Genomic DNA, 14,769 nt, shown 5'->3' with positions numbered 1-14,769 from the left:
CAAAATTGTCAAGTGTGCAGAATTTCAAAGGAAGAACACAGTGCCAAAGGCTCTTCATATTTCATCAACAAATCTCCATGACAGTGGATCTTGTGGGTCACATGTGGCAGGAAAGAAAAGAAGACACCAACACATTCCTCTTGTGCTTAAGACGAACTACGCATAGCTTTTCCATGAATCAAAACTAGAAACCACTCAACTTCAACAAGCCTCGGAGTCTCCACAGCAAAAGCTCACCTAGGTATTGCCCCATGTGGCACAGCAGCCAACAGGAGCATCTCTGCCTACACAGTAAGACAGAGTCCCTGGGGACAAACCATCAGTGCTGGCACCAAGCTTGCCACAACAAGAACACAACCATGCACCAAGTTTTGAAGTGCAAGTGATAGGGAAGCAGTGTGAAAGGACCTCGCTGTTCTGAACAGCTTCATGATCTACCTCCCAGGAAAATGTCATATTTAACTACTTCTCCATCTAACAGAAATGTTACATTATCACACTTGCTTTCAAATTTCTGTTGGCCTTCCACTGCACAAAGAATAAAGAAGCCAGTGAGTTTCACTAAGTTACCCTTGCAGCAACGTTCTTAACCCCACAATTTCTTAAATGAGCTGCTCAATGTTTATTCAATACTGCAATATCTCTTTTGACACTAAGAAATATGGTCAGATTTTAGGTTTCAATTTAGAAAGGGAGGATAAGGACACACACATGAAATACTGCAGGGAATACTAGTGATTCCCTATCATACTAGCAGGGCAGAACCGAAGTTCATATAAGCACTGAGTTGATTTAAATGTACCTTACACCCAGGTTCTAGTGGAGCTGGATGTAAATATATTTCCTTTGATTTTGAAGAAAATAAGCAAGCTCCATTCATTGCTGATTCTGTGTGCTAACACTGCATCATAGTATGAGGCTTCTTGCTCAGTCATGGGCCTAATTATATTAAATAATTACCGGTTCTGAAACTCAGTCTAGCAATGCCCAGCTTTTGGCCTTGATTCTCTGTTGAATCTAACAAGCCACTGGACCTGATGTCTACCCAGACATCATCATGGCCTTCCTCAAAATAAGTAGGAATTCACTCAGCAGGAACAGTAGCCAACACTTTCCTGAGGGATGAGTACAGGTCAGAGGAAAGTGACTTTTAAGAAACTGTATCTCAAAGAAGCCAACTGTTTCTTCACATGGAAAGATGTTTCCTAGCCAGAAAGAGAGATCCTACAGAAGGAATGGAAAAAAGTCAGAGGAGATCATTACTATAGCAGGAATAAACACATACAGATAGACAATGGAAATCCAGGCTTACATAAAGAGCCACAGTGTTAAGCCAACTACTAATTATCTACTTTACATAAATCCTTCCAGCTGAGGCAGTAGTACTCCTAATTCCTTTTGTTGTGGTGCTCCCACTTCCTTGAAAGCACCCGCTATCAGCATGGGCAAACACGGGGCACTGGAGAAAGGGGCCTCTGCACTTTGCTAAGGCAACTTCTACATTGCCAAGCCTCAGCACTCACAGCTATTTATAGTGTGAAGTGCAATTGTTGGCAGCAACGTAGATGACATAAGAAAAAAGAAACCACTGTTCTAACAAACAGATCTACAGCAGAGCTTTTACCCACTGTGCTTGAAGAACGAAAGGAAGCTGACTTGCAGAAAAACTGAAACAAAATAGGCTAAGTCCACGTGCTCTGTCTTTGACAGCTTTGTCACACTGCCTAACACAACATTATTTTTAGTTCTGAAAGTCCTCCAAGATACTTATGGTCATCACAGAATTGCTCATTTGTGATGAGCATTTGTCCAAAGATCATATGCATTTTCAGTTTACTAGGAGCACATTAAGATGCTTGTTACAAAGATTTCATCCTGAGATGCCTCAAAAGCTCCAAAAGATTCTGATTTCACACGACATCTGCAATACCTGTACCAATGCACCAAAATCTCCAAGAACATTGCAAATACCCAATAACTTTCCATACTATACCTTAAGTATCCAATTACAGGAGTTTACAGGGGACATGAGGATGAGATATTACGAAGTGGCAAGTTTTGAAAGCTGAAGCATGACCATGCAGTCTAAGTAATGCAAGAAGTGGCATAAGAAATTTCTATTTTCTTAAGGAAAACAACAGTTTATTGTTTGGAGTAATACAACCTGCAGGCGAAGTGATAAATTTATAAACACGTTCTGTGTGAAGAGACAAAGACTTACCTTCTGAGGGTAGTAAAGTGCAGACTGTTATCTGGAGATGTAAGTGTATGTTCTAGATGGAGAGCGAGTCTCATTCGGGGCACTGGGTGGCACATTTAAGAAATCCCAAATCAGAATTGTATCGTCATGGGAACTACTAATGATCTGAAATTCATCAAACTGGAGCCTAAAAACACGTCCTGAATGTTCCTGTGAGTAATGAACAATAGTTAGCAGGCCAAGAAGAGGATAACACTTCATTACATTTGTGCTCACACAGATCTGGATGCAGAGTGGTGCATTAAAATTCTGGTGCACTAAGAAGCCCTTTAGTTATAATTACACTTGAGTTTAAAGAAAAGCAGTTTTCATACATAAACTTTGTCCAGCCTAACACATAGCTTTCAAATAAAGTACTTGTAACTTCTGACTCTCCCCTGCAGGGGCCCACTGCACATATTGAGGCTGACATTATTAAAGACTAAGGCAGTCTATCAATTAAGAAGCACTGATCTAGAAGACTGGCTGGCACTAACAGTCTACACCAGGAGTTCCTTTTCTTACATAAGATTTTGCATTCAACACTGCTGCTAACCCAGTTTTTCATAGCACTAACACACCACATCATGGCTTCATCTAGGACACACTGCTGCAAGAATCAGTACGGCTCGCTCGTGGAGCGTGTCCAAATGCTGCCAGTAAGGAACAGAGGTGTAGGAGCTCCATCAGCTCTTTGAAGAAACCTCAGAATGGATGTCCAGAAATTTTCCTCTTTCTTCTGCTTACCCATTTGTTAATAAATTTAAGAGGAGTATGAGAGCTTTTTACTAGAGAACTAACTAAAGCTTCCAGACTGACCTCCAAACTATAAGCTGAGCTACAGCATACCCACAGAAGGGAAAGAAGCAACTTTTTCCAGTAAAACTAAATGCACACAGATCAAAAGAATAGTTAAATCTCATCTTCAGACAAAGATATTTTTTTCTTCTTTTGAATAATAACTGCTTTTAGGAACATAAGGACTTCTATAGCGTTGGAAAGGCCAAGCACAGGCTGAATAAGCCAGTTACCATCATATGCAGACAGTAACTTTGGGTTGTTACTAGACTGGAGAAATGTCTGGCTGATTCCTGAAGTAAATTTAAAAAAAGAAGTGCATGAAATTTCAGTTTACTGTCAGAAACCAAAACCCTCAATACAAGATAAAACATAGCTTAACCAACAGCCTCAGCTCTGATAGTCCTCTGGGGCAACGAGAGTTCCTCTGGTAATTCTTTCCACTTATCCTCCCTTCTCTTTGCATACCTCTTCCTTTCAAACTGAAAGGGTAGGAGAAAGGTTGAGGAAAGACTCTCTCTGGGAACGTCTCAATTTTTCATTTAAATTTAAGTTCAAATCATTGATGATATGCACATTTTACTTCATTTTTAGCATAAGAAATAGCCTAGGCTTTACAGAGAACCCCCGGAATTTCTCAGCTCTCCAAAGGTAAGGGAATAAAATGCTTTGTGCTTTCAAATGGAAAGTTTGAAACCTCAAATTAATAAATTAATTATACATACCACTAACGTACGCAAGCATAATGTACTTGCTGGGGCACGAGGGTCAAGAGCAGCTTGCAAGTCCCAAACTTTAATTTTGCTATAAAGTAAGATAAGAAGGTTATAAGCATTGTTTCAAGTGTAAGCACAGAAACATCTAAAAGCAACAGACAGAATTCCAGATCTTTCCTCCAGCTGATTTATGAGAATCAAGCAAAACGTTATAATTTATCTTCACTAAACTACTAAAGCTGAATCTCATAAAACAGAGAGTTTTGTATTTCTTTTTAGAAGCAAAGACAGCGATGTCTTTGTGATGGCCCAAGTGGGTTGTTTATACTCAAGACAAACTAACTGCATTTGTATACACAAGCCAGTTTGGAACTGCAGAGGAACTCAAAAGCCCACAACACTACTGATGAAGTGCGAAGATCCAACAGGAATTGAGCAGGGACTGCCAACCCCAGAGAGACGATAAGCCCAAATAAAAGGCTGGAGACTAACACAGTTCAAGAATTGTTTTCAATAGCTCTACTGTTCACTAGAAGTACAGTTCATACAGAAAAAGAACTGGAGAATTTGGACGTGGATGTACATTGTCCTGAATTTACTGCACAGCAAAAATACCACTTGCAAGGCAGAGCAAATCAGAAGTGCTCATTTTGGGGCTCCTGCCTTTTACCTAAGAGAAATAGCCACTGAACAGTTCTGAGGGCTCTACATGATATATCTGCCCTCACAATAAATGTCTTCAGCGTTGTTGTGTTGAAACAAACAAAAATTGAAAAGAAAGCATCGACTACTCTGAGTACTTGGACCTGGAAAGGAGCAATTTCTAAGGGAACAAACAAAAGAATGCACTTTTTTAGACAGATTGTCACTTCAACCAAACAAAAGTTTATTTTCTGTAAGAAGTCAAGCACGAGTGCCAAATAAATTCAGCGTGCACTAGAATGCACCAAAAAAGCAGTTTTAAGTAGATAAGAAACCGCAGCCTGTTATGCTGAAATGCTGAAGCAGAAGCCACTTCAATAATCATCCATCCGTCATATCAGACGAGATCCTTTATACCACAAACAAGGCCCAAAGGCTTTCAGAATGCTTTGTTAAGGAAGGCAGAATGTTTAGAAATTGCTCTCAGAAACATACCCATCATAGGCTCCACTAACAATCCTCTTGTTGTCGAACCTGATGCATCGCACCAGTTCTTCGTGGCCTTCTAATACTCTTAAACAGGCACCACATTCAATGTCCCATAGCCTTAAAAGAAAATAAGAAAGTCTGAGCACTTCAGGTTCAGTGCTATCCCTTCACCTTCACACAGTGATTTAAGCATGCTACTGAAGAGGTTTCTGCAGAAAACACCACAATTTGCTAAAAAGAACAGCTGGTAGAACTAGGAGATGTTTCCTGTATGCAATTCAGATAAAACTGTGTTGCAGCTGCAGTACATAAAAACTAATCTAGACATTCAAAATTACATGTAAGTAAAGGTTGTATACTGCCTAGGTTATTTTAAGAAACCTCAACATACTTGTCCATTCTGCATAAATCAGTGATTACTATAGGCTCAGAAAGCATGAAAACCAGTGACCAATGTCACCACCTCTCAAGTAGAAAACAATTTACTAGGTCATAAACTACAAGGACAGTTTTGTTTCAGCATCTGCTTCAATGGCAAGACATACTGAAGATGGTTTGCAGCAAAGGTCAGGGGAAATCCTGTTACCACATGTAAAAGCACACAGGTACATACTGACAGCCTGCTGGCACCCACCTAATGGTGTTGTCAGAAGATCCACTGACAACTAGTCGATCCCTGTACTGCAGGCATGCAATGCCACGCTTGTGCCCATTGAGAGTACGAACAAACTCGCACGTACTTGTACTCCAGACCTACGAAACATGAGAAGAATGTTTCTCTGAGAATTATCCTCCATGAAGGCTTCTGACTTCCAACAGAAGCTGTTACAAACTCATAAGCAGAAGTCTGAGGCTGACTTTTGCTGGACAGCAGAATGAAAACTTCCATAGTATTTTTACAAGCAAAGAGGAGGCATGTGGTGTTAGTGGAAGATGGCATTACAGATCCTAGCAATGACAAGAGCCATTGGCTCTGCTATTGTGCATCATGTCAGTGAGAAAGACTGTATTTTCAAGTAGTAGATACTGGTCAAAACAACCTTGAAGGGCTGATGGCACTTGAATCTCGGTAAGTAAGTAATGCTTTAAAAAAGAGGATGTTACCTCATATACAAAAATAAGCTGTATTTTTTACCAAATAAATTGCTAGCAATCTGCTTCTAAGAGAAGACCAGAGCCACAGCCTATTAAGGCTTGGTGGCTGTTTCTTCTTCAACATTAAAGTATTATGATCAAATTTGTCCATTTTTAATGAACTGCTATTGAAGTTGTAACGTAAAGGATTCATGTAAAGTAGCTCATTTCCAAAACAGTGCAGCGGGTTTCTTGGCAGATATTGGGACATGGAACTTCCAAGTGCTTTTTGGCACAGTCTAGAGTAGCTCTGGTTCTAGAGAAGGAAGGGTGGAAACACATTTAGTTATATTAATACACTCCGGGTAAGTCAAATTTTCTGGTATGTAGTAGTTTTCAAATACAGCATTTTAATTCTTTAAACACAGCAAAGTCTGGTTTAAACTGGGAAGGTGTGGTATGGAAAAGCAACTGCTGATAAATTTCATGTCTGGAACAGGACTGCCAATTGAAATAAAAAAATAGGAAAAAGGCACAAGATGTGCCACATTTAACAAACAAACCCATCTTGAGATTAGAGTTCAAACGATGAGTAGGCTTTACTTTTTTGGAGCTGCACAACAGTAACCACAAAAATGTTACAAGACTCATTATAGCATGAAGACATTAACAACTGTAGGAGGAAGCAGCTAGCTGAATGGTAAGGAGAAAGGCATAGAACTGTTTACAAAAACTTTGGCTACTTGGATTTGAATTGTAACTTCCAGAAGCTTTTCTGGCTTGGTAGGCATTCAGACCCAACAGGAAAGTTCTGCCAACTTACTTTAATGGTCCTGTCACCTGATGCTGACACAATATACTTGTCATCAAAGTCTACCACATTAACAGCAGCACGATGGCCAACCAAGACACGGCGCAGGGTGATGTCAGTAGGTGATGCCATATCCCAGACAGCAATAGATCTGTCTTTTGAGCATGTCACCATTAAGCCGTTACTGAACCTCAAATGAAGCACTGCTTCGTTGTGATGAATCAACGTGTTCAGAACTTCACCTGTATTTACATCCCAAACTCTGCAAAAGAAAAGAATTTTATCCCAAATGAAGGAACCATGTACATTATACAGTGCAAACACATACAGCTTTGCTACCATCTTCAAGAGAGCTCTCTGGTTTGGTTTGCCAACACCTCTTTAGAGGCTAAGGAAGGGCAGAGAGCAACTGGGGAAGTATCTTGATTCACTTCTCAGTCACAAGCAATAATTAGCAGCAGTGTGCAATTAGACCAGAAAAAGCCTAAACTGGGACCACTGCTAAAAGAAAGGGTTGCACAGTAATGAAGCATGACTCTAGAACTCTTCTTTCTAGGTGGATTAGGAGCTGTGTAATGTACCAATTGATGAAGCAAACCAAAAATAAAGACCATATACTTTTTATTTTTTAAGAGTTCTGCATCACTGAGGTAGCGATCACAAGTAGCACAAATTGTACCAGTTGGAAAGAAGTAGCCTTGTGGACTTGCATCAAGTGGATAGCACTACTGATTTTATAGTAACTGACAGTAACTGCTATGATCAGTTCTTAATTTCAATAGATCAATATTGATATAGCAATGCAAGCCACCAGGAGACAAGGCTCCTCCACTCAACATGTGCATACTTGAAGTCTTGTGTTCATTGTCAAGTGCTCCACATATAGTCTTCTTTCATTGCAGGTCATAACTAAAGTATGTCAGAAGGTGACATAAGAAACCTAAATGAGGTAATCACCATGTAACCAGTGCATCAGCCATTCTATTTCATGTTGTGCTTTGAATGATACAGGTCACACCTCTTCACAATGCTTAACACTACAAAGCATGAGACAGTCTTGGGGAAAAAAAAAAAAAAAAAATGATGCTTCACCAAGTGCAAATACCTTATTTTGGGAGTGATGGTATACACTCACATGAGGGATGTTTTCTGACATTTGGAGATTATTACAAATATTCCCAACCCTGATATTCACTTTTTTTTTTTTTTAACTTTTTTTCCCCAAAAACTTAACACTCACCTCACTGTAGAATCTGAAGATCCAGTTACAATGACCCTTTCATCATACTGCAGACAAAGAACTGAGCCAGTATGTCCTGTTAATACTTTCAAACATTCCAAGCTTGTTTTGTCCCAAATCTGTCAAAAAAAAAAAAAAAAAAAAAAAAAAAAAAAAACTATAAACGGCTTGCCAAGATCAAAAAGATAGGTTCAAAAAACTTGAACACTGCTGCTACTGAGAGGAAAGGAAGAAATCTGGACATAGCAGCAAGAACCCTTGGCTAGGCTGCATGTCCAGACAGCAACTCTTGTCCTCTCTTCTAACTTGCAAGCTTTTAGCATTACAGTGAAACAACCAAGGATCACAAAAAGACAAAAGCCTGTTTTAAAAAAAGAAATGTCATGGCATTCAGGGACAGGTTCCATGAAAGCAGCTTGTTTCCATGAAAGCCAACCATTTGGAATGACAAAAAGACACAGTTGACAATAAGTGCTATACAGTCCTCTTTCATGCAGGCAACTCTGATTTCACAAGTGTTTCTTTGTAGCCAGTGGTATTGATTGCCTGTCTGCTCAGTTTCTAGAGTAAAACACAGGTGAAGACTTTACAGGGCTACAGAGGGCATGCATTCCTCACAAACCCTGAAGAGAGAAGCACTGTTGGAAGAAGAGACAAGGGAACACAACAAGGAAACAAACAGCTCCCCCTCCAAGACAGAACTACCATTCACACACAGAGAAAAGACCATCAAAGGGCTTACCTTAATGGAGTTATCTCGTAGGCCACTGATTATCTTTTCATCATCATACTGTAAACAGTAGACACCTTTGCTATTTTCAGAGCGGCACTGGATCCTTTGCAAATTATGTCTCCCACATCGCCAGTTAGATTCTATAGTCTAACAAGAGGTGAAAGAAGGGGGGTTAGGCTGCATGCTCCAGTGTGATAACTCCAAGAGGCCCAGCAAATCTTTCTCACTGTTATGAAGTTCATCCTTAAGATTTAAATGCAGAATTTATATCCGTATTTCTCCCGACCACCCATAAAAATATTTAAAACACCATGAAGTTAGACCTTCATATTTTGTCATGACAAAAGCAGAGTTCAGTGCTGAAAATCATACTCAAGCAGCCTTCCTGAGAACATTCAGAGGAACCATCAGAAAGATGCATTTCAGTTTCCCCTTGTACGTATGCAATCATCTGATAGCAGCAGCAAAGAACTGATACGGCGTGTGCTCAGCATCACTGAGTAACCAAGATCCAGATCCCTGCGCCTTCCTGCCCCTGCCCAGCCATTTCCCACATCAGCTGTCACGCATCCAAGAGATTCTGAGATACAGAAAATTCTGCTAAGCACCTTAAAGCAGGAAAAAAAAAAAATAAAACTTGGTAAGGAATATAAAATTTAAACAATCTGAAGAACAGCTAAAACTCACTATTTTTTTCTTCCTCCTCCTTTCAGGTAACAGACATGACTCCTTAAAAGGAGGCAAACTATTTCACGGTAGAACAAAAATTAACTCCATCTTGTGATCAGCTTTCCTGCTTGTGAGAAGACCAATGTTGGCTTCAAAGACATGTGAGATATGGGATTGTGGTCAGAAGGTCTGCACACAGCTCTGGCACAACACCTGCAGTACTCTGGAGGCTGAAATGCCTTTCATCTTCCAGCACAGGCACCAGAGCAGCTCATGTATTTGACTGCTTCCCTGATGCTCTCCACAGCGCTGCATGGAATCCCAGGGAGCAGCTGATCATCTATCAGTTAGTTTGGAAAAAATATTTACCATCAAATCCTAACTCTAAAGCAGTATCGAGCACTTCTGCAGTTCCACGCAGTTCTTCCTCTCCTCTCCAAGATCAGAAAACAACTAAAATGATAACTAAAGACAAAAGTACAGTGCAACCATGACCTCCCAATTCCAGGAAAATATGCCTAATTTAGCAGAAAACAGTGTATCACTCGGTTTTCCATGCACTTACTCCTTCAATTGTCTCCCATTACGCAACTTGGAGAGAATTATCCACAATTATAATACAAACCTGATGTACCATGTGAATTTGTCTAAATGAGAAGTACTAAAGGAAGCTCCTGGAAAAGCATGCTGACAAGTTATTCATCCCTCTCATTCTCTTCCAAACTGCTGGGGAAGCTAATGAAATTAAGATAGCAAGTCATCTGCCAGTTCACGATCAGCTTTTCTGGCCAGCTAGCCTGCTGCTGATCATCAGACTGAACCAGGTTCAGGCTGCTCAGACCTGACATTGGCTCCACTCGGGCTCCTGCTCTGAAGGTAGCAGACTGCTCATTTTGCTACTTCCTCAGCATGGGATGGATGTGTCAGGAAGGAAGGGATCTTCAAGCCTCATCTAAAGATTTGTCACCTGTGCTTGGAGGGCAGAACTGCAACTCGCTAATTCCTTCACTGTTAGAGCTCACAGACTAGCCTTTGGAAACAGCAGAGCATTTTAGACACTAATAGCACGAGCCATTATAACTAGAGATCTGAAGGCAAGATATTTAAAAATACAATAACTAACACTGAATACACTGGAGATAAAGTATCTCAGACTCGAGCAATCCAATTTAAACAGCTTCAGAAACCATATAAGTTCAGACGTTCAGTTCTAAGAAGTCACCTCAGGGAGAGTTTCCCTACAGGAACGTTCTTGGAAAGGTCAGAAATGAGCAGTTTTGTGTACCACGTGCTGGATTACTCAGACCTCCAGGCACTGCAACACCATTTGAGCAGCTCCACACCTCAGGTTCCTGTGGCAGCTACAGAATACATTAAGAACACCACCAACCAGTTGTCTGTAGCAGTTTTCTAATCAGAGCAGCAGTTGGTAGGAGTATGCTGACCAAACATTTTGGGACTAGCGTTGGCTTAACTCTTAGCAGCTCACTGGAGGAAGCGACATAATTGGCTTACCACGAAAAAACGCTGGCATCAGATAAAAGAAACTAAGGTATTATTTACATCTACATGAAGGCACCATAAAGCAGCAAGTCACGTGCAGGTGCACATTTTAATTCTGTGAGTAGGTATCATTTCATTTGTAGGTTATATAGTGTGGCTACTGTGGGAAAATACTTCGTGTTTTTCGAGAACTTGTAAAATCCCCTTACACTGCGTAAATTTCAGTGTGCTGGGAAAGCAGCCACAATACACAGAGAATATACAGCAGCATTTAAATTAGCAACAGAGTGAAAACAGATGTGTACGTATAGAGAAATAACATTATTTTAGATGACTAAATACAGCTGAGTGGGTGGGCAACCCGGAGGACCCTCTGAAAAGGAACATGTTTAATACAATACTGGCAACCACATAAAAGCTTCTGCTAGAGGAGATTTCTGCTTGTTACCGAATGGTGCAGTTAATAGGTTTTCAGCTGCAGTCCTTCCAGGAGATATCTCAGCACACTATGTACACATCCAGTAGGTGTGTGTGTGCATGTGAGCAGAGAGGAAGAAACTGCTCTGTTTTACAGACTGCTAGAAGCACCGTGCGGTCAGGTCAACGCTGAGACTGCATTTGTTTGCATGCTTACAGCAACAAACCTTACACCAATTGATGCAGCACTCTCCTGCATTTTCTGTAGCAAGTCTCCAAGGTAACAGCCCCTAAACATGGGTTTCACAGCTAAAAGCAAGCGGTGCAGAGCTCTGTCTTCTTAGCTCAAAGGCAGTTTCACACACTTCACTAATGCTCACTTAGGGCGATAGCAGCAAGTATGCTACACAACCAACAAAATCTGGACACAAGGCATAAGGAACAAATGTGAAGATAAAACATCTGTCACATAGAGAGCCACTTAGCAGCTGAGGAACTGCAGAACTGGACTGAAAAAGACACTTAGAGAGAAAATCTCCCAGAGAAGCCCAAGATACAGAGGAATAGCCAAGTCTTAAACACAACAAGGTAAGTTCACTGGTACAAGGACAAAAAAGATGCAATCCATCTGGACTAGCAGTTGGAACATTTGCTCTACTTCAGATGTTAAGGATAATCTATTAAGAGCAGGGTTGGTTTTTTTTCCCATGTTTGATTATGTACCCTGTGTTCAGTTCCTTGCTAAAAATGGGATTTTTATCCTTGTGAATATTATTGCAAAGCAGGTTTATCTTTACCCCCAGAACCAAGGAGACTGTTCCCTGAAAAAACACAATTCTCAGAACAAAAGCAGCAGGAAAAGGAACCACAAATAGGGATTCCCCCAAGGCACTGGGCATTTACAGCAAGAGGAGCTGAAGCCCCAAACTCTTACTCTTCACACGTTTAGAGTTGATCCTGTGTCATCAGGGTGAAGAGGGTCAAGTGTCTCATTCCTTATGAAGTTAAAAGGTTTGATAAGGAAAGACGGAATGACAGAGTTGCATTTCTGAGGAATTTCCTCTTCAGACTCCCTAGGAAATTAAAAAAAAAGCACCAAACCTCTGAACAAGGATGCTGATCCCAATGGGAGTCCCAACTTCACTGCTGGGTTTCTACTCTGCTGTTAGCCAGCAAAAGTCAAGCAGCTTTTGTAGTTTCTGTAAGAGTCTTATGAGGAAAGGCTGCATGATGCATGCTGCCCAGGAGGCTTAAACTGCTCCTCAAGAGCAACCTGCAGAGTGCTGGCTGTCCTGTCCTTACTGCAGCAGTTCTAAGCACAGCATTTCAGACATCACAAGACTGACTACCACACAGCATCATATGACAAAGTTTCCCAGTTTCAAAACCTACATAGGAAGATGAAATAAACAGTGACATGGTAATTAAATGCAAGAAAGTAATCCTAAAGAAAGGCAGGCTTATGTATTTACCTGAATACCCAAGTGAGAATAAAACCCATCTCCATAAAGAATCACAGAAGCAAGACTAACAAACAGAGAAACAGGGATTGATTATAATCCCATTAACACACACCACACATCAATAGTTATATATTTTTTAAAGTTCAGGGCACATGTCTATAAAATAAAAAGAAAGGCACACTTCCACATTAAAAAAAAAAGAAGAACATTTAGTAACTTCTGATCTGACTCGTAAGAATACTGCACACTCAGGCTATGTTGTTACCTTGTGAAGAGCACTGAAATCAAAGCGAGGCCAAAGAGCTAGCAGTGTACTACTGAGCCACCCCAAGTCCAAGTAGTGCACGGCTTTCAGATCAGTGTGGGGTAAAGTATCACTTTTAATCCAAGACCAGAAGAAAAGCCATAAATGGTGGAGTCAAAAAATATAAACAACTCTACAGAAAAAGGAACGGGAAGCTTTTCCTAGCAACTATCACAATTTAATCATGTGGGTTTTTTGGGGGCAGAAACTAAGACCTAAAAATTATGTTCCTATCATTTACAGCTGCTCAGGTAAGATCCAAACGTGAGCAATGTAAGTTGATGAAGTGTTGTCTTTTTGCATGCAACCAACTTGATACATATGAAGCTGCTCAATGGTCCACCAAGTAAAACTATCCCCAAGACTCACTGCAGCCTTACAGAACCCTTTTTAAAGCCACAGAAAGAACAAATCAGATGTTGAATGATACAGATATGGACAATGAAATAGGCTCATTTGTTACAGAGGAAGAGAAGACGACTTGCAGAAGCTGTATTCAAGGCCAGCAACACAAAAGGGAAACCACAGGAAAAAAAGCTGACTGCATAATAAAGATTATTTCATAAAGCATAAAGAAAAGATAAATGCTCTCTCAGAGTGGCAAAGTGATGTTACACACCAGGGACACCTTAGGCAAAAAAAGAAAAAAAAGGGGGCAGAGACAAACAGAAGTTTTAGACCTAAAGAACAGTAATTTACTATTAGGACTCCTACTGCCCTGGATGGTGAATGGCTCTTGCTGGTTTTCTCTTTGATGTTCCCCTCATCTACAATGTCCATCAACAATGCACAGCACGCTTCAGAGACACAGTGAAACATAGTGAAGTGCCAAGCTTTCAGGTTTCAAATGCAATATCAAAATATACTGAGACTTTAAATGGACTCCTGCTATTGAAGTGAGAGGAAAGTAACACTGCAACTGCACAAGAAATCCATCTCTTCCAGACTTGGAGAGGAAGTGTTAAAAATGTGAGCTAACATCTATGGAAGCAGAGAGCTCCTCCGAAGTGCCCTGATGACACACAGCTGCTGTATACACTCCTGACAAAATGCAGTGCTGATGAAAAATGAAATTATTGCATCTTTTAGATCCCATTTGAAACAACTTTACACATAGAGCCATAAAAATGCAGTTCTATTTAAACAGGTACTTATCAGCCCTCACCAGAGCATGAGGCCATTTGAAATACTCAAACAGGAGCATGAAATCCCTCTTTCAAACCTTCTGAAGAAAACAGCAGCCTTGGCTGCCCACATTTGTGGAAAGCAGGAATGGTTTACGCAAAGGGAATGAAAAAAAGCCCAGCCAAGGATCTACCCCGTGACTGAAACCAGTTTTCTGCCCCTTTCAGTTATGAGAGTCAAGGTCTGTGCCATTTGGTCTCCACCTCAGACTGTGGGCCACCTTCACATTAAGATGTGCCTTTCAAGTGGCTCAAGCATGAAAACGTGAAGCAAAAATCACATTTTAATTCTAATCTGAATTAGATGGACCTAAGTTTCCACGGAACCAAGATGAGAACTTGTCATGTTCTCGAAGATAAGGGGAAGATTTATGAAACAGTCTTCTCAACTCATCACATGGATACTTGTGCTAGATCTGCAGGGAAATCCAAATAGTTGGCTGGGCTTCACAAATAATATGGAAAAAATCCAGGGACTCGGGGTTCT

General features: G+C 40.6%; 1 protein-coding gene across 5 annotated transcripts in view; it reads right to left on the bottom strand.

The window, feature by feature from the left end:
- Nucleotides 1–14,769, bottom strand: part of FBXW11 (F-box and WD repeat domain containing 11) — a 66,958-nt gene that overhangs the window by 3,569 nt on the left and 48,620 nt on the right. For all 5 annotated transcript variants that reach the window (XM_085237099.1, XM_085237098.1, XM_085237101.1 and 2 more), the window contains 7 exons: nt 8,752–8,889; nt 8,010–8,128; nt 6,782–7,031; nt 5,519–5,637; nt 4,891–5,001; nt 3,763–3,841; nt 2,222–2,410 (listed from right to left, as the gene is read on the bottom strand). In XM_085237099.1, the coding sequence (XP_085093225.1) occupies nt 2,249–2,410; nt 3,763–3,841; nt 4,891–5,001; nt 5,519–5,637; nt 6,782–7,031; nt 8,010–8,128; nt 8,752–8,889 (978 nt within the window). In that variant the 3' untranslated portion in view covers nt 2,222–2,248. The remainder of the gene's footprint in view (nt 1–2,221; nt 2,411–3,762; nt 3,842–4,890; nt 5,002–5,518; nt 5,638–6,781; nt 7,032–8,009; nt 8,129–8,751; nt 8,890–14,769) is intronic.

The sequence above is a fragment of the Meleagris gallopavo genome, chromosome 15, assembly GCF_905368555.1.
Source record: "Meleagris gallopavo chromosome 15, MGAL_WU_HG_1.1, whole genome shotgun sequence".
NCBI classification, from domain to species: domain Eukaryota; kingdom Metazoa; phylum Chordata; class Aves; order Galliformes; family Phasianidae; genus Meleagris; species Meleagris gallopavo.
This window is presented reverse-complemented; position numbering and strand designations above follow the sequence as displayed.